Here is a 17,553-nt window from a genome sequence, read left to right on the forward strand (position 1 = left end):
AGAAAATTCTCAAAGGCTCTCTTGCATTTCTGCATGTCCTGCAAGTGAGGCACTGACTGCCCTTCATCCTGGACCATCTTTTCAAAGATGTGTGTACAGTGAACAGCCATGGAAGATAGAGATTGCAGTAAATGGTAGGATACTTACCAAGAGAATAAAGATTAAGGTCTCTCTCTGGAGTAGAGTTCAGGCCTGCTTCCTACCCACTATAAAAGATTCAGGTTCCCTAAGGTCAGAGCCCCTGTCCTGTAATGCACCCCGCTGCATGTGCGGGGGTCATCTGGCCTCTCTGCACCATCCTTGGGAACTGGAGCTTGGAGCATGAGTATAAAAATGCTGATCCTCTGGCTCCTAATATTGCTATGTGTAACAAACTCTTCACAGTTCTTGACAAACTGTATTTCAAAGTGGGGAAATGAAAGGGATACACATGAGCAGTGAATGTAAAGGAAGGAAAAACAATGAAATCTTCCATTCCAGTAAGAGGAAGTAAACAGATAATTCCTAAAACAGAAATACCAAAAAGTAGCAGTTCAAACATATTATTTAGGACCTTGGAGGTAAAGTACCAAAATAATCAGCCAAAAGTGATAAAAGTATTTGAATCTGGGGAAGAAAATTGCAGCAAAATCCTTGAGAAAAGAGATAATATCCAGAAGATATGTGAAAGAGACTGGCTCTTGTTTAAAAAAAAAAAAAGATATCTGTACCGTTGCACCAGTTCCCAGTATCTGTCTCTTCATAGCACTTTCAAAACCTGCAAAAGGGAGCTGGATTTTATGTCTTCTTGTCCTGCTTCTGTAAAAGTACTGAGTGTGAAATAATAAAATGATTATTACCATCACAAAGAGCTATCAGTTACTAAGTACTTACTGTATCCTGAGCACTGTTGTATGCATTTTACAAATATTAACCCTATGAGATATTTCTATCCAAATTTTATAGATGAGGAAACTGAAACACAAGTTAAGTGGCTTTCCCATGATTGCACAGAATTCGAACCTAGACAGTCTGGCTCCAGAACCCGCAGTCGGTCCTGAGAATGAAGAGCTACCTCTACTAGTCAGGACACCAGTGGCAAGTGTCAGAAACCTAATTTAAACTAAGTAAGAACGGAAACTTATTAACTCATGTAAATAAGTTGTATGAAGAGAGGGGTAGTGTTTTCAGAGATAACAGGATTAAGGGACTTGAATTCACTGTTTCTGACTCTTGTCTAAGTTCCCAGGTCTAGATGTTGGCCTTATTATCAAAGCTCCTCCAAGTGGCAAGATATACGGCCCCAGAAACGCTAGGGTAAAAACCCTACATGCTATAATTCAAAGAGAAGGAGCGTGTAACAACAACGAGATACCACTAAACACCTATGAGAATGGCTAAAAGCCACAACATTGACAACCATCAAATGCTGGCACAGATGTGGAATAAGAACTCTCATTCACTACTGGTGGGAATGCAAAATAGTACAGCCATTTGGGAAGACCGTTTGGCAGTTTCTTATAAAACTAAACATACCTTTACCATATGACCCAGCAATCACATCCCTTGGTATTTACTCAAATGAGTTGAAAACATGACCACACAAAAACCTGCACACACGTTTATAGCAGCTGTATTCATAATTGCTAAAATTTGGAAGCAACCAAGATGTCCTTCAATAGGTGAATGGATAAATAAACTGTGGTATATCCATACAATTAAATACTATTCAGTGCTAAAAAGAAATGAGCTATCTAAATCAACAGTCAGCAAACTACAGCCCACGGGCCAAATCTGGCCCCCTGCTTGTTTTGCAAATAAAGTTTTATTGAAACAGAGCCATAAAAAATATAAAAAGAAATGAGCTATGAAACCAGAAATTATATGGAGGAAACTTAAATGCATACTGCTAAGTGAAAGAAGCCAATCTGAAATGGCTGCATTCTGTATGATTCCAACTACGTAACGTTCTGGAAAAGGCAAAATGCTCTCTCTCCTAGCTTCGTGAAATAAATCCAGAGAATAACTCTGACTGCCTCACTGATGGTCATATGCCCACCCCTGGGACTGGGACTGTGTTCAGGAGAATGGGATATACACTGGCCAGGTTTGAGTCACACGTCCATTACTGTGGCTTGCGGTGGTGCAAGAATGGGCAGAGTTGGGTGTTCCATTTAGCAGTGTCACCGGAATCACCTGATTTAGAGTGGAGGAAGAAGCACTCTCCAAAGGGAGGGACAGAGAGTGGTGCCGTTATCAAAAGGAGGAGGAAAGGGTGCTACGCAGAATAAAAATGTAACAATGGCTACATCCTCACCTGTATTATGTATGTATTTAAGAGTTCTAAGGGGCACATATGTATGGTGATGTGTAAAAACTAGACTGTTGGCAGTGAACACGATGCAGTCTATACTGTAACGGAAATAGAGTGATGTACACCTGAAATTTACACAACGTTGTAATCTAAAATGACCTCAACAAAATAATTTTTTTAAAGTTCTCTTTTGTTTTAAAAAGAAAAAGGACATTTATCACTTTCCAGCTTATAAAGTGTGGTACCACTGGTAAAGAAGATTGATGGAGAGAAAGTCAGCAGGAAAATAAAGGTTGAGAACAGAAAGGAAAAAGAAATAGAGAAAGGAGAACTGAAGAGGGGGCATTACAGGCCAAAAGACGTGGCCTTTACTATCATGTATGGGCAAAATTAAATATATAAATTAAATCTCTATAAACCGGAATAATTTTATTCTTTAAACAATATTTTTTATAGACAAAGACATAACTCTGAGACCCAGTTTTAGCCAATGAGATGGAGAGGGAGTGACCTGTGTGAGACTTCCAAGAAAGTGACTGATGCCTGATCAGCTAAATCTTGCCTGCCTGCAAGGGAGACATTAGGCCTAGATGCACAGCAGCCATCTGGCAAGCGTGAAGACAAAACCCACACACTAAAGATGGCAGAACAGAAAGACGGAAGGAAGCTGTGTCCCTAAAGGCATCGTAGAAGCAACCTTACCCGCCCTGGACTTCCTACCTCTGGACTTCTCGTATGAGAAAAAAGCCCAAAACCTATTTGGCCAAGCCACTGTAGTTAGGTTTCTATTACACTGACATCTTAAATGATCCAAACAGCTAACGTCACTTTGTCACTATCTGTAGAAGTAGAAGGTGTAGATTTGTATTAAAAACACAAAACCCTCTTACCGTTTTCCACCTAAGACCAACTGTATGTATTTAAGACGGCTGATTAAGGGGGCACTGAGTGGCTGTGGGAAGCTATCTATTTGGTATAAGAACTGAAACTAAGATTTTGACTAAATCAAAAACATTCTCAACCAAATGACTAAATGAGTTAAACTTTATCCCAGTTTCTGATTTTTATAAAATTACATGTAATAGCACAGCTTTATTTCGAAAGAGGCATGACTGCTTTCCATGAATTCCTACTATTTATTCTCATTTAATCCTTAATATATAGTCAGTGAACTTTTAGCAGTAACAAGTAATAAATACCATATCTTTCTCATTAACCTTTTATTTTTAACTTAGTTTTACAACAAAGAAACAGAAAAGAAGTAGATCATTAAAAAAATACCATTGCTGTCAATTTAAAATTTTAAATGAGGTTCTTATTAAACAAAGCATTAACACTATATCTTATAATTACATCTTTACTTCTATATACAAGAACGGTGTGCAAAGTGCTTTTCAAACTATAAAATAAGACTTTGGAACAGGATACAAATGGTTATTCCCAGGAATTAGTTAACCCCGACTGCTTGTAATGAATAATAAATGCTTACATTCTTAATTTGCATTTTATTTACGTCCTAAGAGAAAAGCCACCATTTCCTGATACCAGAGTGATATCTAATTTTTGAAAATAATCCCTGATCCACAGGTCTAAACTTTACTTTTACGAATAATTCAGTTACTTGCTTCATTTTTTTCCTAAATAAATAGAGGACAGTTTTTTAAAAGCAAATATTAGTAGATCCCTTTAGACAGACAGATTTTAATCAAGATGGGATTAAAAAATAAAAAACATCACGTTACATGAAAGGAAAAAAATACAGAAAAAAGAGTCTTGGGAAAAGCCAATTGTATTCTTACACTTTGTTCTTCAGCCAAAGAAAGATCCATGCTCTATACTAGGAATAGATTACCTTCTCTCTTCTTGAAAACTCTGAACACATGATGCTAAACCCAACATCATACATACCAAGAATGCTTAAAAATTATTTGCTACTAAGCCTTTGAATCAGAAAAATCTTTAAAGTACAAGGTACATCTAAATAAGCAGGGAGTTTTGGAAGATATACAGGAAGAATAATCCCAAACGAAGCCTTCAAGGATCTAAATTACAGTCGTCGTCTTCATCTAAACACAGGAGGTGGGGCAGAGAGACACACACTGACATTAGCTGGGGATGCCCTCTTCATACAGAAGCATATGGCCTGCTGGCTTGCAAACCCTTCCAATCCCCCTGTGAAACAGCTTCATCTCAGATATTATACACCGAAGGAGAAACTGAGGCACTAAGAGGTTAAGAGTCCAGGCTGTGTAGTTTACCAGTTGCAGAAAAGTGATTTTCATGTGTTTCCTTTTTGCCGTTTGTAAAAACAGTATAAATAAGTTTTCATTTTATATTTCAAAGCACCCTATGAAGCAGAAACAAGATATCCTCAGTTAAAGAGAAATGATTACAAAGGAATAAATGGATATGACTGAATAAAAATCTTATTAATGATCTGCAGGCTCAGAATACATTTCAAACCTACTTTAAGCCCATGTGTCATCATTTCCATCAGCAGGTTATGTCTATTCTGTGAATCACCTGTAAAAACTAAGCCTAGTACACAGGACTCTGCTTTGTAACGAAGATGCCTGAACAGTACATCTGCGCTGTGCGTGTCCAAGATCACGGACCGCCCACCAAGAGCACGTGGAGACTTTTCTTCCCGCAGTCTTCTACTCCTTGGCATGGCAATGCAGTGACTAAGATATAAAGTCCATTTAACCTCATTTGAAATTCACTCCTGGTTTGCATTCTTGCTCATATTTAATTTAGAAAATTAAAAATACCCGGTTATAAATCTGATCTCATTATTACAACAGTAGCTTGGAAAAGCTGCTTATATTTCTCTATGGGAGATAATCAGGTAAACAGGTTACCAAACAATAATTAATAATTTAATGTCCTTCGAGTTCAAGGGTAAATCTATGTATGCCATTTATAACCTAGTTGAGATTGATTATTCAAGTATTAACAATATTAGTCCTTAAAATGTTATCATTTGTGTAGTGCAAAATATATATATGTATATATGTACACAAACCAAACTACTAGACAACAGAAAGAAGTGTAATCATCACAAACTAAGATTTTCTCGTGAGCTCCACAATCCATTCCATTCCGAGGTCATCAGGCCCAGAAGTCTTCTTGAGTAAAACACCATTTCTTCAGTTCAGTTTTCTTTAAAAAGAAAGTAAAAACCAATTTCCTATGAATATAAATGCAACCTGAATATGAAACACATCCATACCAAGAATTCCCTGAAGGATAACATAACGATAATATTTAAATTCAAAATAAAACCATAAAATTACAAATGATCCTTCTCTGAACTTACTTCATGTGACTTATAGCTTGACACAAAAGATCCAATTGTGAGTGTTCACATTACCAAACAGTTTCCAATAAATAATTTAAGTGTACATTTCTCCTCTCCTAGCTTCTAGATTCTCATCCTTTTCTAGTTGGCTATTATACCATTCAGATTCTTGCAAATTATTTCACAATTTTATCAAAATGGAAACGTTGTGAAACAAAAAGCTTAATAAAACTACAAAAGGCTGATAGATATACAACCAGGACTATTCATTTAATCAACAAATATTATGTTATCTGTTACTTTCCAGGCACTGGGGATTCAAACATAAACGAGGCAGGCGCTCAGCCCTCAAAAGAGCTCTCAGTGTAGTGGAGGCAGGGTGGGCCGACATACAAACCAACAACCCAGGTATGTATAATGTGTCTGTTTTAACGACAGCAGAGTGAATTAGCTATTAGAGAAGGGTGGGTTTGTCAGCCAAGACACAACAATCACATCTGATCTGAGTTCTGGCAGAGGTCTTACAGCTGTAAAATCTCCACCCTCCCCAGCACTCAAGATGCCACAATGCCTGAAACTCTCTCGTTACAGGTTCATGCCTCTCCTCTGTAGAAATGCTCTTATGCAACTCCCTCGGCAGGAGTGACATTTTACGTAATCTGATCAATTTTCACATTACAGAAGATCCGTCATGGCATGAAGAAAAGAGGCCCCTGGAGGAACAGAATTGTGGGTGGTTCTAAAGACCAAGTGCCAGCCAGGTTTAGCAGAAATGTTAGCTGGGAGGTGCTGAACAGTTAGCAACACTTACCAAGGACCCACATGACACAGATTACTATACAAGGTCCTTGGCAGATTTACCAAAAAAGCCCACAACTTGGTTTATGAACTCCCAATCTTCTAGCTACTGTAACAGGGAAACACAGTAGACATAGATGACTATCACTATCTTCAGAACTTCAGAATGTTTTTCAGGCTCTTAATGAGATCTTTTTCTCCTTTTTTTTTTTAAATTAACTTGCAAAATGTAGGGTGTGGTGTGATAAGACGAGAAAAGTTACAAGAAACAGCAGATAAAGGACCAGGAATAAACATTCTGCCTTTCCCCTGCCTAGCCATTGAACTCTCTGCTCTGGCTGCACTGCTCAGAATTTTCCCCTCCTCAGAAGCCTGGGCCTGACATTTTGGGCCAGTGCCATCTTCCCCAGTCTCCATCTGAAGAATGTTTCTCCCAAGATCCTCCCCACCCTACCCAGTTTTTTTTTTTTTTTTTTGAGGAAGATTAGCCCTGAGCTAACTGCTGCCAATCTTCCTCTTTTTTCTGAGGAAGACTGGCCCTGAGCTAACCTCCATGCCCATCTCCCTCTACTTTATATGTGGGACACCTACCACAGCATAGCTTCATGAGCGGTGCCATGTCTGCACCCAGGATCTGAATCGGCGAACCCCGGGCCGCCAAAGCGGAACGTGCGAACTTAACTGCTGTGTCACCGGGCCCGCCCCCCTACCCAGTTTTTATTGATTACTCTCTAATGAAAGCTCAGTGTTTCCAAGGAAACTATGTGACAGCAAATTTATGAATCTGGGCAGGGTGATAAAGAAAAGTGGTTTGGGACATCCTTTCCTTCAAAGTGACAGATTAAGAGTAGTCTTTTAGACTGAACGGGTCTGCTCCAGCATTGAACTCCTGGATCACTCTAATAGTAGAATTATCAGGGTAAGTAATGGGAGAGGTGGTACCACCGGAGGCTGTTCAGGCCTATTTTTGAACAGGTCTGCAGGTGTTGCTCTCCATATCACACAAAGAATGTTCTTCTTATCCACTACAGAGAAATGTGAGAAATCTCTTGTTACTTTTATATTTATACTCTTCTATACTAGAAAAAAAAAAATCAAGCAGTGGACCTTAAGTACTACTTTTAATGTTAAAAAAAATTTTTTTTAAGCTTACCACAGATGGCCACTTATTTTACCTATATATAAGACTATCTCAGTGTGTCTGTTTCCAGATTGTATTTATTAAATAAAATAGAGGCTTTTCCAAGTCATATGGTACCTCAGTCTGCCATCCTGCCAAGAGTGGGCATTCAGTCATAAACTCAGCACATATTTACTGAAATCCTATGACATGCCAGACACTGTAGGAGGGGGTGAGGTATAGGATGGTCCCTATTGTAAGAAGGGTACACCCTCTCCAGCCCACACTTTTCCCATCCCAATAGATTTCTTTATCTTTCTCTTCATCTCTAACACAGATCTGTCTCCCCTACACCACACACTGCTTTCTAAATCTTCATTCCTGTAACTGTCAGATTAAGAACTGTTAAACACGGCCAGATTAAAAGAGGCCTAAATCCCCTCAGGGCCAAACATGGCTCTATCGCCAATCCCAGTTAATTTGTTACATATATAAATAAAAACACTGTATCTCATCAAAATGCAGTTGTGCAGTGCTAAATAATTTGCCATTTGGAAGGACTAACATACAGTGGAAAACCTGACAAAGGGTCCATAATAACAAAGTAGAAAATTAAAATAGGGAAGAGTTTCTCTATTCAGAGACACCTGGGAACAAGTGAAAGGGGCACTTAGGAGAAACGGTGTGTACTTCTACTAGTAAGGAACACTTTTTTTTTTTTTTAAGATTTTATTTTTTCCTTTTTCTCCCCAAAGCCCCCTGGTACATAGTTGTATATTCTTCGTTGTGGGTCCTTCTAGTTGTGGTATGTGGGATGCTGCTTCAGCGTGGCCTGATAAGCAGTGCCATGTCCGCGCCCAGGATTCGAACCAACGAAACACTGGGCCGCCTGCAGCAGAGCGCGCGAACCTAACCACTCGGCCACAGGGCCAGCCCCAGTAGTAAGGAACACTTTTAAAAACCATTTTAGAAAACTGCAATTTTCAGTGACTGCTAAAGCAAAGTGTAGTTTGTTTTTTCAGTCTTTACTGAAGTGACAAGCTGCTTCAACCTTAAGTAGAAAATAAATTATTAACCAAAGTAAGCTTTAGCCTTTTTGCCCTAGGCCAAATTTGTCTACTCTCCAACCCCCAACTTCCTACAAGTAAACACGAGAAGAAACTTTGAAATACACTGCAACATGTGTCAACACCTACCTTGGGTGCCACTGTTCCCTTGGCTTAAATCTAGCATTACTACGTATTAAAAAAAGGTTTGGTTGTTTTTCCCTCCTGTTATCAGGGAAACCTGAATTGAAACCACTGTACAGCACTAAACCCAACCATCATAGGAGAAAAGTAAGACGTGTGAAAGAAGAAAAGAAAGGACTTAAAGTCCGTATCTTAAAAGCTGAAACGATACACAAATGGATTAGAAAGGGGGTAAATAATGCTAAGAAAGCAATTTATGATTCTGAAATCCTACTGAAGTGTTTTCAAGTGGGAAGGTGTATTCCAAGAACATTAATGTACCAGAAAACTTATTTAGTTCACTATGAACGTAAATCAAACTGTCTTAACATAATCGGAGAACAAGGAAGACTGAAACATTCACCCAGTGTCGCCAGCATTTCAGTTTCTCTCCTGTAAAGTATTCTAATTGGAGCACTTACATTAATGTGCTCTGTATCCCTTTTATACGAGAAAAGGGGACATGTTTGGTTTTGCTTTTGTTATCAAGTGTAGTAAGTAGAAACTTGGGTTCTTTGGTACTGGAACAACATACCCATAATTATTTAAGCTTCTAGATTTTTAAAAATGTGTCTTACTGCACATATTTAAGAGAGTGCTCAAAGTCTTCTTATCAACTACCCTATTTCTTTTCTCCATATGTCAGAACTTAATGGGAAATGGTGACTAAATACAGAAAACATAATCATGAGGCCACCGGTGAGGTAAACAACTGTCTATCTGTCCATCCATGGAAAGTCAGTCAGTTTACATAGTGTCCAAAACAATGCTTTACGGATTTTCTTGAACCCAAGAGTTTTGGCCTCAGGCTATTCCTAACCTAGTCAATCTCAGAGCACTTTCAAAGATTCCAATCTATTATTTTCAGACTTACTCGAGTTATGTCCTGCCATCCCAAATTGAAATTCTGGCCCCCAAATTAGAATAGCCCCTATTTCTAGAGACAGTCAACCACTAGAGTGAAAATGTCCTAAACGTCCATACCTATATTTCAAAGGTATAGGGAGCACACAGGCACTGTTTACCTACCCATTGTCCTTTACTACTAGCAAAGGGCCTAAAATAAACACTGGACTTTAAGAACACTGTTTCCTCAGAAGCCACAAAACTTAAGCCTGTAATCATTTTCTTTTTGTTGCCCAAATCAAAGGTGTACGAATCCATCAGATGCTCGCAAGTAAAAATGTTTTAAGTCTAACAAGTACCTAGAAATCCACCAGATATCATTTCCAAGGCAGTTTCAGTCTCAGGATCAGTACAGAACGTTCAGCGTGACGATCTATCTATAAAACAATCGGTCCCCTTAACTGCTGCGGAAGGCTCTGTCTGCTCAGATCACGAGTCTAAACACCACTCCAACCTGTAAAGCCAGCGTTACCTTCTTCTTTGATAATAGAGATGCACCAACCACTGGGCAATGAACGGCCAGATGATAGCAAAAGCCAGTGTACCCGGAGACATCTCAAAGGGCCACCAAGATGGTCTCTGAGAAAATAAAATACGCTGGTCATCTATTACAAATTGCATGTATAAACTTAAAAACACACCTAATTCATAACTTTGAAAATATCTAACTAACAACACATCTCACTCCTGGCTAAAGGGAGGGAGAGAGTCTATATTGCAAAGCATAATTCAGTAAGTAGATTCTGAGGAGTACTTCAGACTTAAACAAACACAAAACAAATATATTTTTAACTTCAAAGTTCTAAAGGGTATATTTCATTTGGAATACTTTAAAGACCTCATATTCTAAATTTACTGTAACTTATTTGAAACCCTGGCACTTAGATTTAAGAAAAGAATTTCTTACCTGTGAAGGGGGCTGTTTCCTAGTTTGTAATGTTGAAGATTTTGCCTAGAAATATAAATGAAAGCAATTTAGCTCTGACAAAATGAAAAAATACATATAGTAATTTTTCTATTTCCTATTTTTTAAAAAAGCTGAAATTAATATTAGTTTATTCTGTATTTTTCTACTAACTATACTTTGACTATACTGAAATATATATATAATATACAGTATGAAATATATATAATATACAGTATGAAATATATATAATGTACAGTATAATATACAATAATATACAGTATGGACTGACCAAATGACAAGGTTCCTAAAACTTCCAGCCAAATAAGTATCTTTGACAGTTTATATTTTAGAGTTCAAATAGTAAAAAATTATCAAAATAAAACCTCAAATTGATCTGAACCATTACTTCTTTTATATTCCTATTAAATTGCCTACTCAACTTTTCTTATTAACTCCTTATTTCCATACAAACTAACAATTTAAAAACACATTTAAGAACTGCAGCCTTGATTATTAAAATTGTAACAATTATGTAAACAATATCCAAAGATCTGTTTTGGAAATTCATGGTAAGACAGAGCAGAGGAGGTATACAATAGCTATGAGAAATGAACCACGACTGCTGTAGGTTTTTGTTTTTTTATTTTACTTTTTTCCAGCTTTACTGAGGTATAACTGACAAAATTGATATATGCGAAGTGTACAACATGATCTGTATACATTGTGAAATGATGGCCATCATCAAGTTAACACATCCCTCACTTCACACAGTTACCTCTGTGTTTTGCTTTTTCTGTGGTGAGTACTGTGAGTTTTTAAATGAAAAGTATAAACTAAGCAGAAAAATTTCAAACTAATTAAGGAAACTTACATTCTTATTTGGCTCATCCCACACACAAGTTTACTTAGGCTAGTTGTTAGAAACTTATTACTCCAGTTTCTCCATTTATTATAACTTTAGAGAAATGGTGTGAAGATTAATGAGATCATTCATTCACTTATTCAACAAACATTTATTGAGCGTCTATTCCGTACTAGTCACCATTCTAGGCATTAGAGATAAAGCTGGGAGCAAATGATAAAAATTGCTGCCCTAATACAGCTTACACTCTAGTGGAGGGATTCAGATAACAAATAGGCCGATAAAATATACAGTATGTCAGGTGGTGATAAATGCAAATAAAACAGAAGGGAGATGGGACATGTTGGATGAGGGGAGACTTGGGAGTAATTTTAAATAGTGGTCAGGGAAGGCTCTGCTGACATTTGAGCAAAGATCGAAACAAAAGAAAATAGTAAGCTCTGTGGCTAAGTGGAGGAACAGCCTTCTGTACAGAGGGACTGGCAAGTGCAAAGACCAGGGTGGGAGGGATCCTGCTGCAAGATCAAGGACAGCCAGGCGGCCAGTGTGCTGAAGTAGAGTGGGAACAGCAGGAAGTGTGCATGTGAGTGGGGTGGGGGAGGGTGAGGAGGCAGGCTTTTAAATGTCCTGGTTAGGGGTAATATGATTTCAAGGACTCTGGTATGACTATACCTTACAGGGAAAACTAAATTAGTTGCCTCTGGATGTTGCATTAGTCCTTACAGACCATTAGGTGTTAAATAGTTCCAATTCCAGTATACTCAAGTTGCAAATGCTCAAAGAATCTTGAGAAGGTAATCATTTTTATGGTATTAGTTGTAATAGTACCTTGTAGGCATAACAATATTTAACTAAGAGATTCTCCAGACTTCAAGGAATAAAGCATAGAATTACAAAACTGGGCTCCGAGGTATCTGATGACTTACCCAAGGTCACACTCGTCAGTGTGATTTAGAACAGATCTCGAGGTGATGGAATCCCAATGTGACGACACAACTACTCTCCATTAAAGCTACAACTACTGATACATACTAAGTGTGAATCAGAACTATTCAATGGAACTACGAATGGATTTTTTTCTCAGTAATAAATGGCTTGAAAAGGCAAAGGAAGATTCCTAAAGACCCCTGCTTACAGCTAAGAAGTGACAAGCACTACCTGTAAAATAAGCGTTGTGACTTGTTGCTTTAACGATATTTATGCTTACAGATTGTGAAAAAAATTTCAATGACACTTGTTAAAGCACAATTAGGAAGACTTTATTCAAGGGAGAAGGGGCTATTATTATAGGTGTAGGGACCACTGCAGTGGGCGAGAGAGATGGGGATCAATTCCCAATAGAGCACAGGCAAGTGGGAACATACAGGAGGAGCAGGGTGGGGATCAGCAGAAGGGAAATTGCTCAGAGGAACCATCAAGGGGGAGGGAGATTCTGGCTGCACCGACCCAAGAGGATTCATGGCGGAAGACAGGCCAGGGTGATCACATACTATCTGGAGGACGTGGAGCATGAGGAGCCCCATCAGACATCAAGGGTGGGCAGTTCTGGATAAACTGACTTAGCAGGGCTCCTAAAGCTGGATTTCATAAGGAAGAAGTGAACAGATGGGCCTCAGAGAAGGTTCAGCTGAAGTCTGGTCAAGCAACAAATCTTTGTCAATATCAAGTAGCTTTTATGTAGCTTTTACATATTTAGAAATTCTATCTATCATTTTATAGCTAGGTTAAAATAAGGACTACTAAATTTTTTTGAAAATAATTTTGAAAGGAAAAATCTCATACAATAGTAACTGTTGCAAAGAAAATACAAAATATAAAGAAAATATAAGTTAGGTCCTCTGTAAGGCTGTGAACTTCCTGAGAGGAGAAACCAAGCTGTCTTACTATTGTTGTTGTCATCATCTTCATCTCATGTGACAATACTTAAGAGCTTAATAGGTTCCAGGCACTCTACCAAGCATCCTATTTCATCCTCTGAATGCCTATGAGGTAGGCATTATGAATACTTCCATTTTATAGATAAGGAAACTGAGGCACAGAGTAGTGAAGTAACCTGACCCAATATCACACAGTAAGTGGTAGAGCCAGGAGTTGAACCCAGTAGTTTGCTTCAGGGTCTGAGACACTGTGCTCTCTCTCTTTTCATTTTTGAGTCCATTGCCTAGAAAAGTATCTGGAACACGGCCATTCAACAAATATTTATTGAGTGAATGAATCTAGGGAACTATTTTACAAAAAAAATAATATATCTCAGGCAGTTTATTGAGGTGAAAAGTACATCACGTGAGAAATCAGGAAACTAGTTACAGATCTGGCTCTGCCACTCAGCTTCCTTGTCTGCTGAACTAAGGGAACTGAACTTTCTTTCAGTTCTACAGTCTACTACTATTCTACCATCAATTTATTTCTTTTCTTCATCCAAACGAATTATGCAAACTTTAAGGGGAAAAGTCCTTAACATGTCAGAATCTTTAAGTTTGCTTTTATGGAAGACATGAATGAAAAAGAACACTTCTGAAAAGAAACAGCAAAAGAATTTTTAGCAGAATCTCAATACCATTGAAGACATTAAACAAATACAAAATATTCTTTTAAAAAAATCACAGAACAAGAAAATAGACTACTGTAAAAATAATGCTCAATAGTACTAAATTAACAAATGAGGTTTCCTACCCATGTTAGCTCTTTTTTGCTTCCTTTAAGGTAGTTCTGTACTAACCTAGGGATAGTTTGATGGGATTCTTAGGCCTTAAATACATTTTATTTCTCAAGCTAATATAGAAAAGTAGAAATTTTTTTTTTTCCGCTAAGTAAGATTCACACTGAGCTAACATCTGTTGCCAATCTTCCTCTTCTTTTGCTTGAGGGAGATCAGCCCTGAGCTAACATCTGTGCCAGTCTTCCCCTCTTTTGCATGTGGGTCACTGCCACAGCATGGCTGACGAGTGGTGTATGTCCACACCCAGGATCGGAACCTGCAAACCTAGGCTGCTGAAGTGGAGCATGCTGAACTTAACCACTACGTCATGGGGCCAGCCCCAGTAGAATTTTCTTATTAATGAAAGATACAAATCAAATGGTTTGATATCAACAACCTACACTTACCTCCACAAACGAGATGTCACTTATTTAAGGCACTATTCTTTTTTATCATCATAGACCCTGCTGAGAATCTGATGGAAGGCAATAAACCCTCTCTCCTCAAAAATGCAAAATCAAACAAAAATTTGCATATTATTTTAGGATGTTCATAGACTAAGAAAAGTCTACAGATTCATAATCTATGTAAGATAAAATGTAATCGAGGATCATTGAGGTACATATAATTGAGAAACCTTGTGAGAATTTGAGTAAGTCACTTATTAGGTAAAGGGTAAGATATTCACAAAGGTTGTTTAGAAAGCCTACAGTATTAGTTTCTTTACATAGATCTACATTTAATGTGTTCATCTTGCAATGGAAGCACATTTTGTTTGATTAATCCCTACAAATTCTTCTTAACATCTGTTACAATATGATGCTTCAACGTTGTGTAATGTTTGAAGCTAGGTCAGACAGCCAGGCTAGTTGCCTCTTTCTTTTCTCCAACCAATGTTACTAAAGGAGGAACTAGTCAGGGGACACCTACTAGGGCAGAACACTAGCAGCCGTGTGAAAGTGCTGCATCTGAGTCCAGGGATTATCGCAGCCCGGTCAAGACTAAGAACCAAGTCCAACTGTCCCTGCCCATGATCCATATTCCCTTCTTTTAGTAACTCCTCCATATTCAGCAGCCTAGCTTTATTCAGCACAGGACAGCAATCTGCCATAGCAGAAACAGCACTGCCCTGGGAAACCAGATGTCTGGGTTCTGCTTGAGTTTCTGCAACTGAACAGCAGTACTGCCTTTTCAAAGGTCTAACACCCTTGATTTTCACGGTCAAAACAACAGTGGAGGTCAAATTATAACTCTACCTTCCTCTCTGGCTTTGAAGTTTTGATCCTAAAACTAATTTACACTAAAGAATTAATAACAATATATTATCTCTACAACATTTTAAAAAGACGTCAAGATAGAGGACAATGCTTACTACAAAGGAATGACTCTTCAATGATGAACTCCAGGGCATTAGTTATGTCTCTTTGTTAGTTCCTCAAACTGCACTACTTACCAGCTCTTTTTCTTTTAATACCAAGCACCCTACTCCTGCCTCCAAAATGGTACAACTAACTTTACTCTAAAAATTTTCTAAAAGATCTTCCTTTATTTTTTAAAAAATCACTAAATTACATTGATTTGTGTAAATCTGATCAAGACAGAAGACAATTACATGCTGTTTCACAGGATCACTAGCGGAAGGAGGAGATAAGACAAATTCAGAAGCTTACTTGCGAAGCCGTCAGTGTTTCCAGTTTATGAAGTCTCTGAAGGACATTCTGCATGTCCTCCTGCAGTCGCATGAGCACGAGAGCGATCTGCTCATTGAGGGTGCCTCTTGACCCTCTGTCTGAACCCCAGCGCTCTCCATCACCTCCACTTCCCACTTGCCGACCCTTGGCTCCTTCGCTCAAATGTTGCATCCTATGCCCTATTTTAAGAGAGCAAAATAAGTTAGTTTTAAATAATTCTTATAAAAGCAGAAACAGCGTGCTTTATTCATTTCCCTCTGTTATTTCTTTGCTATCTAAATCGCCAAAGTGGAGTGGAAGGAATCAGGAAATACAAAAATTATTGGGATCAAAGAAGCAGATATATAAGCTTCTATTTATATTGATATATTCTAAATTTTTTCTTGCTAAGGTTTTATAATGCACTTAATATACTAGTACAGAACTAAATGCATATAATTCCCAAATAATATAGATATTTGCGGTGCATTCTCAAAAATTCTTTACCAATGAGGTAACAAGATTGAAAACATTTGAAGACTGCTTCTTTAGAGTACTAAAAGCTACACTAAATAGCTATGTTTTCCTTTTTGGTCATTTTTGGTTTCATCACATTGTAAGCCTCCTAAAATGTTTTTAAATGTGCTTTTTAATTATAAATTCCATTATAGTATAAAGATACTGAAATCTCACTACTACTAAGATTTTGTTATATCCATCCATTCTTTTTTCTATGCGTATATTTACAGAATTGGCCTTACCCCTTGTACATGATTTTGTATTCTACTTTTAAAAAATATTATATTTATCTGTCTCATTAAATTTTATTCCAAAAACACTGAAATGGCTACATAAATTCCCTATTAAGACCATGAAGTAATAATTTACTCAATTATTCTCCACCTTCGGATAGTTAAGACAATTCCAAATAACATTGCAATGAATGTTTTTGTATATAAAGTCTTGTCCAAATTTCTGCTTATTTCTTTAGAACAGACCAATTCAAAGAGAAGAATTACTGGGTTAAAGGATAACAACTTTGTAGAGGTTCTTACTGAGTGTTGCCAAGTTATTTTTCAGAAAGGCTGAAACAGCTTTATGTTGCAGTGTATAAAAAGTACTACCATGTTACCCTACCCTTGCAGAAATGGAAGATTACAAGTTTTTACATGCTTGCTAATATAACGGGTAAGTGGTGTTTGTTTTGTTTTAAATAATAAACAGGAAATTTTATACCTCATTGCCCTTTGGCGTCCTGGAACCCTAGAGCAGTAGCATTCCCAAAGCTGAACTTGCATCAGACAGAGTTTGGGTTGTAAGAGCAATGGAATTGGAGCTGTTTGCCAAGTTAGACCCCAGAGGCTACAGTGAAGGGCTTGATGCTGTTTCCAAGATGACTTCTACTCTTGCACCAGAAGGAAGTAAACTCTGAAGTGATCCTTCACGAAGGGATCTTCATGCTAAAGAAGTACTCGCACCTCTGCTCACTTTACTATATCCTGTGTAATATTCAGCTTTCAAACCAGCCTTCACAAAGACAGGATTAAGCAGTCATGGCATGGTAATCCCACCTCCAGTCACTCCATCCAATTACCCTAGTTTTTTCCTTCGGAGCACACATCACCATTTGCAACATATCCGAATGATTTCCTTGTTCACTGTCAGCTTCCCTTCCCTAGAACGTACGCTCCAGGGAAGGAGGGACTTTGTCTCATTCTCTACAGCATACCTGGACCCCAAACAGAGCCCCACAAACAACAGATGCTTCC

General features: G+C 38.0%; 1 protein-coding gene across 6 annotated transcripts in view; it reads right to left on the minus strand.

Moving 5' to 3' along the window:
* Positions 1 to 3,498: 3,498 nt before the first annotated feature.
* Positions 3,499 to 17,553, minus strand: part of ACBD5 (acyl-CoA binding domain containing 5) — a 39,401-nt gene continuing 25,346 nt past the window's right edge. For 5 of the 6 annotated variants that reach the window (XM_046678787.1, XM_046678789.1, XM_046678783.1 and 2 more), the window contains 4 exons: positions 15,785 to 15,984; positions 10,555 to 10,599; positions 10,120 to 10,226; positions 3,499 to 5,458 (listed from right to left, as the gene is read on the minus strand). In XM_046678787.1, the coding sequence (XP_046534743.1) occupies positions 5,443 to 5,458; positions 10,120 to 10,226; positions 10,555 to 10,599; positions 15,785 to 15,984 (368 nt within the window). In that variant the 3' untranslated portion in view covers positions 3,499 to 5,442. The remainder of the gene's footprint in view (positions 5,459 to 10,119; positions 10,227 to 10,554; positions 10,600 to 15,784; positions 15,985 to 17,553) is intronic. The other variant, XM_046678785.1, reaches the window with a different exon arrangement.

This window comes from Equus quagga, chromosome 12 (assembly GCF_021613505.1).
Source record: "Equus quagga isolate Etosha38 chromosome 12, UCLA_HA_Equagga_1.0, whole genome shotgun sequence".
NCBI lineage: Eukaryota > Metazoa > Chordata > Mammalia > Perissodactyla > Equidae > Equus > Equus quagga.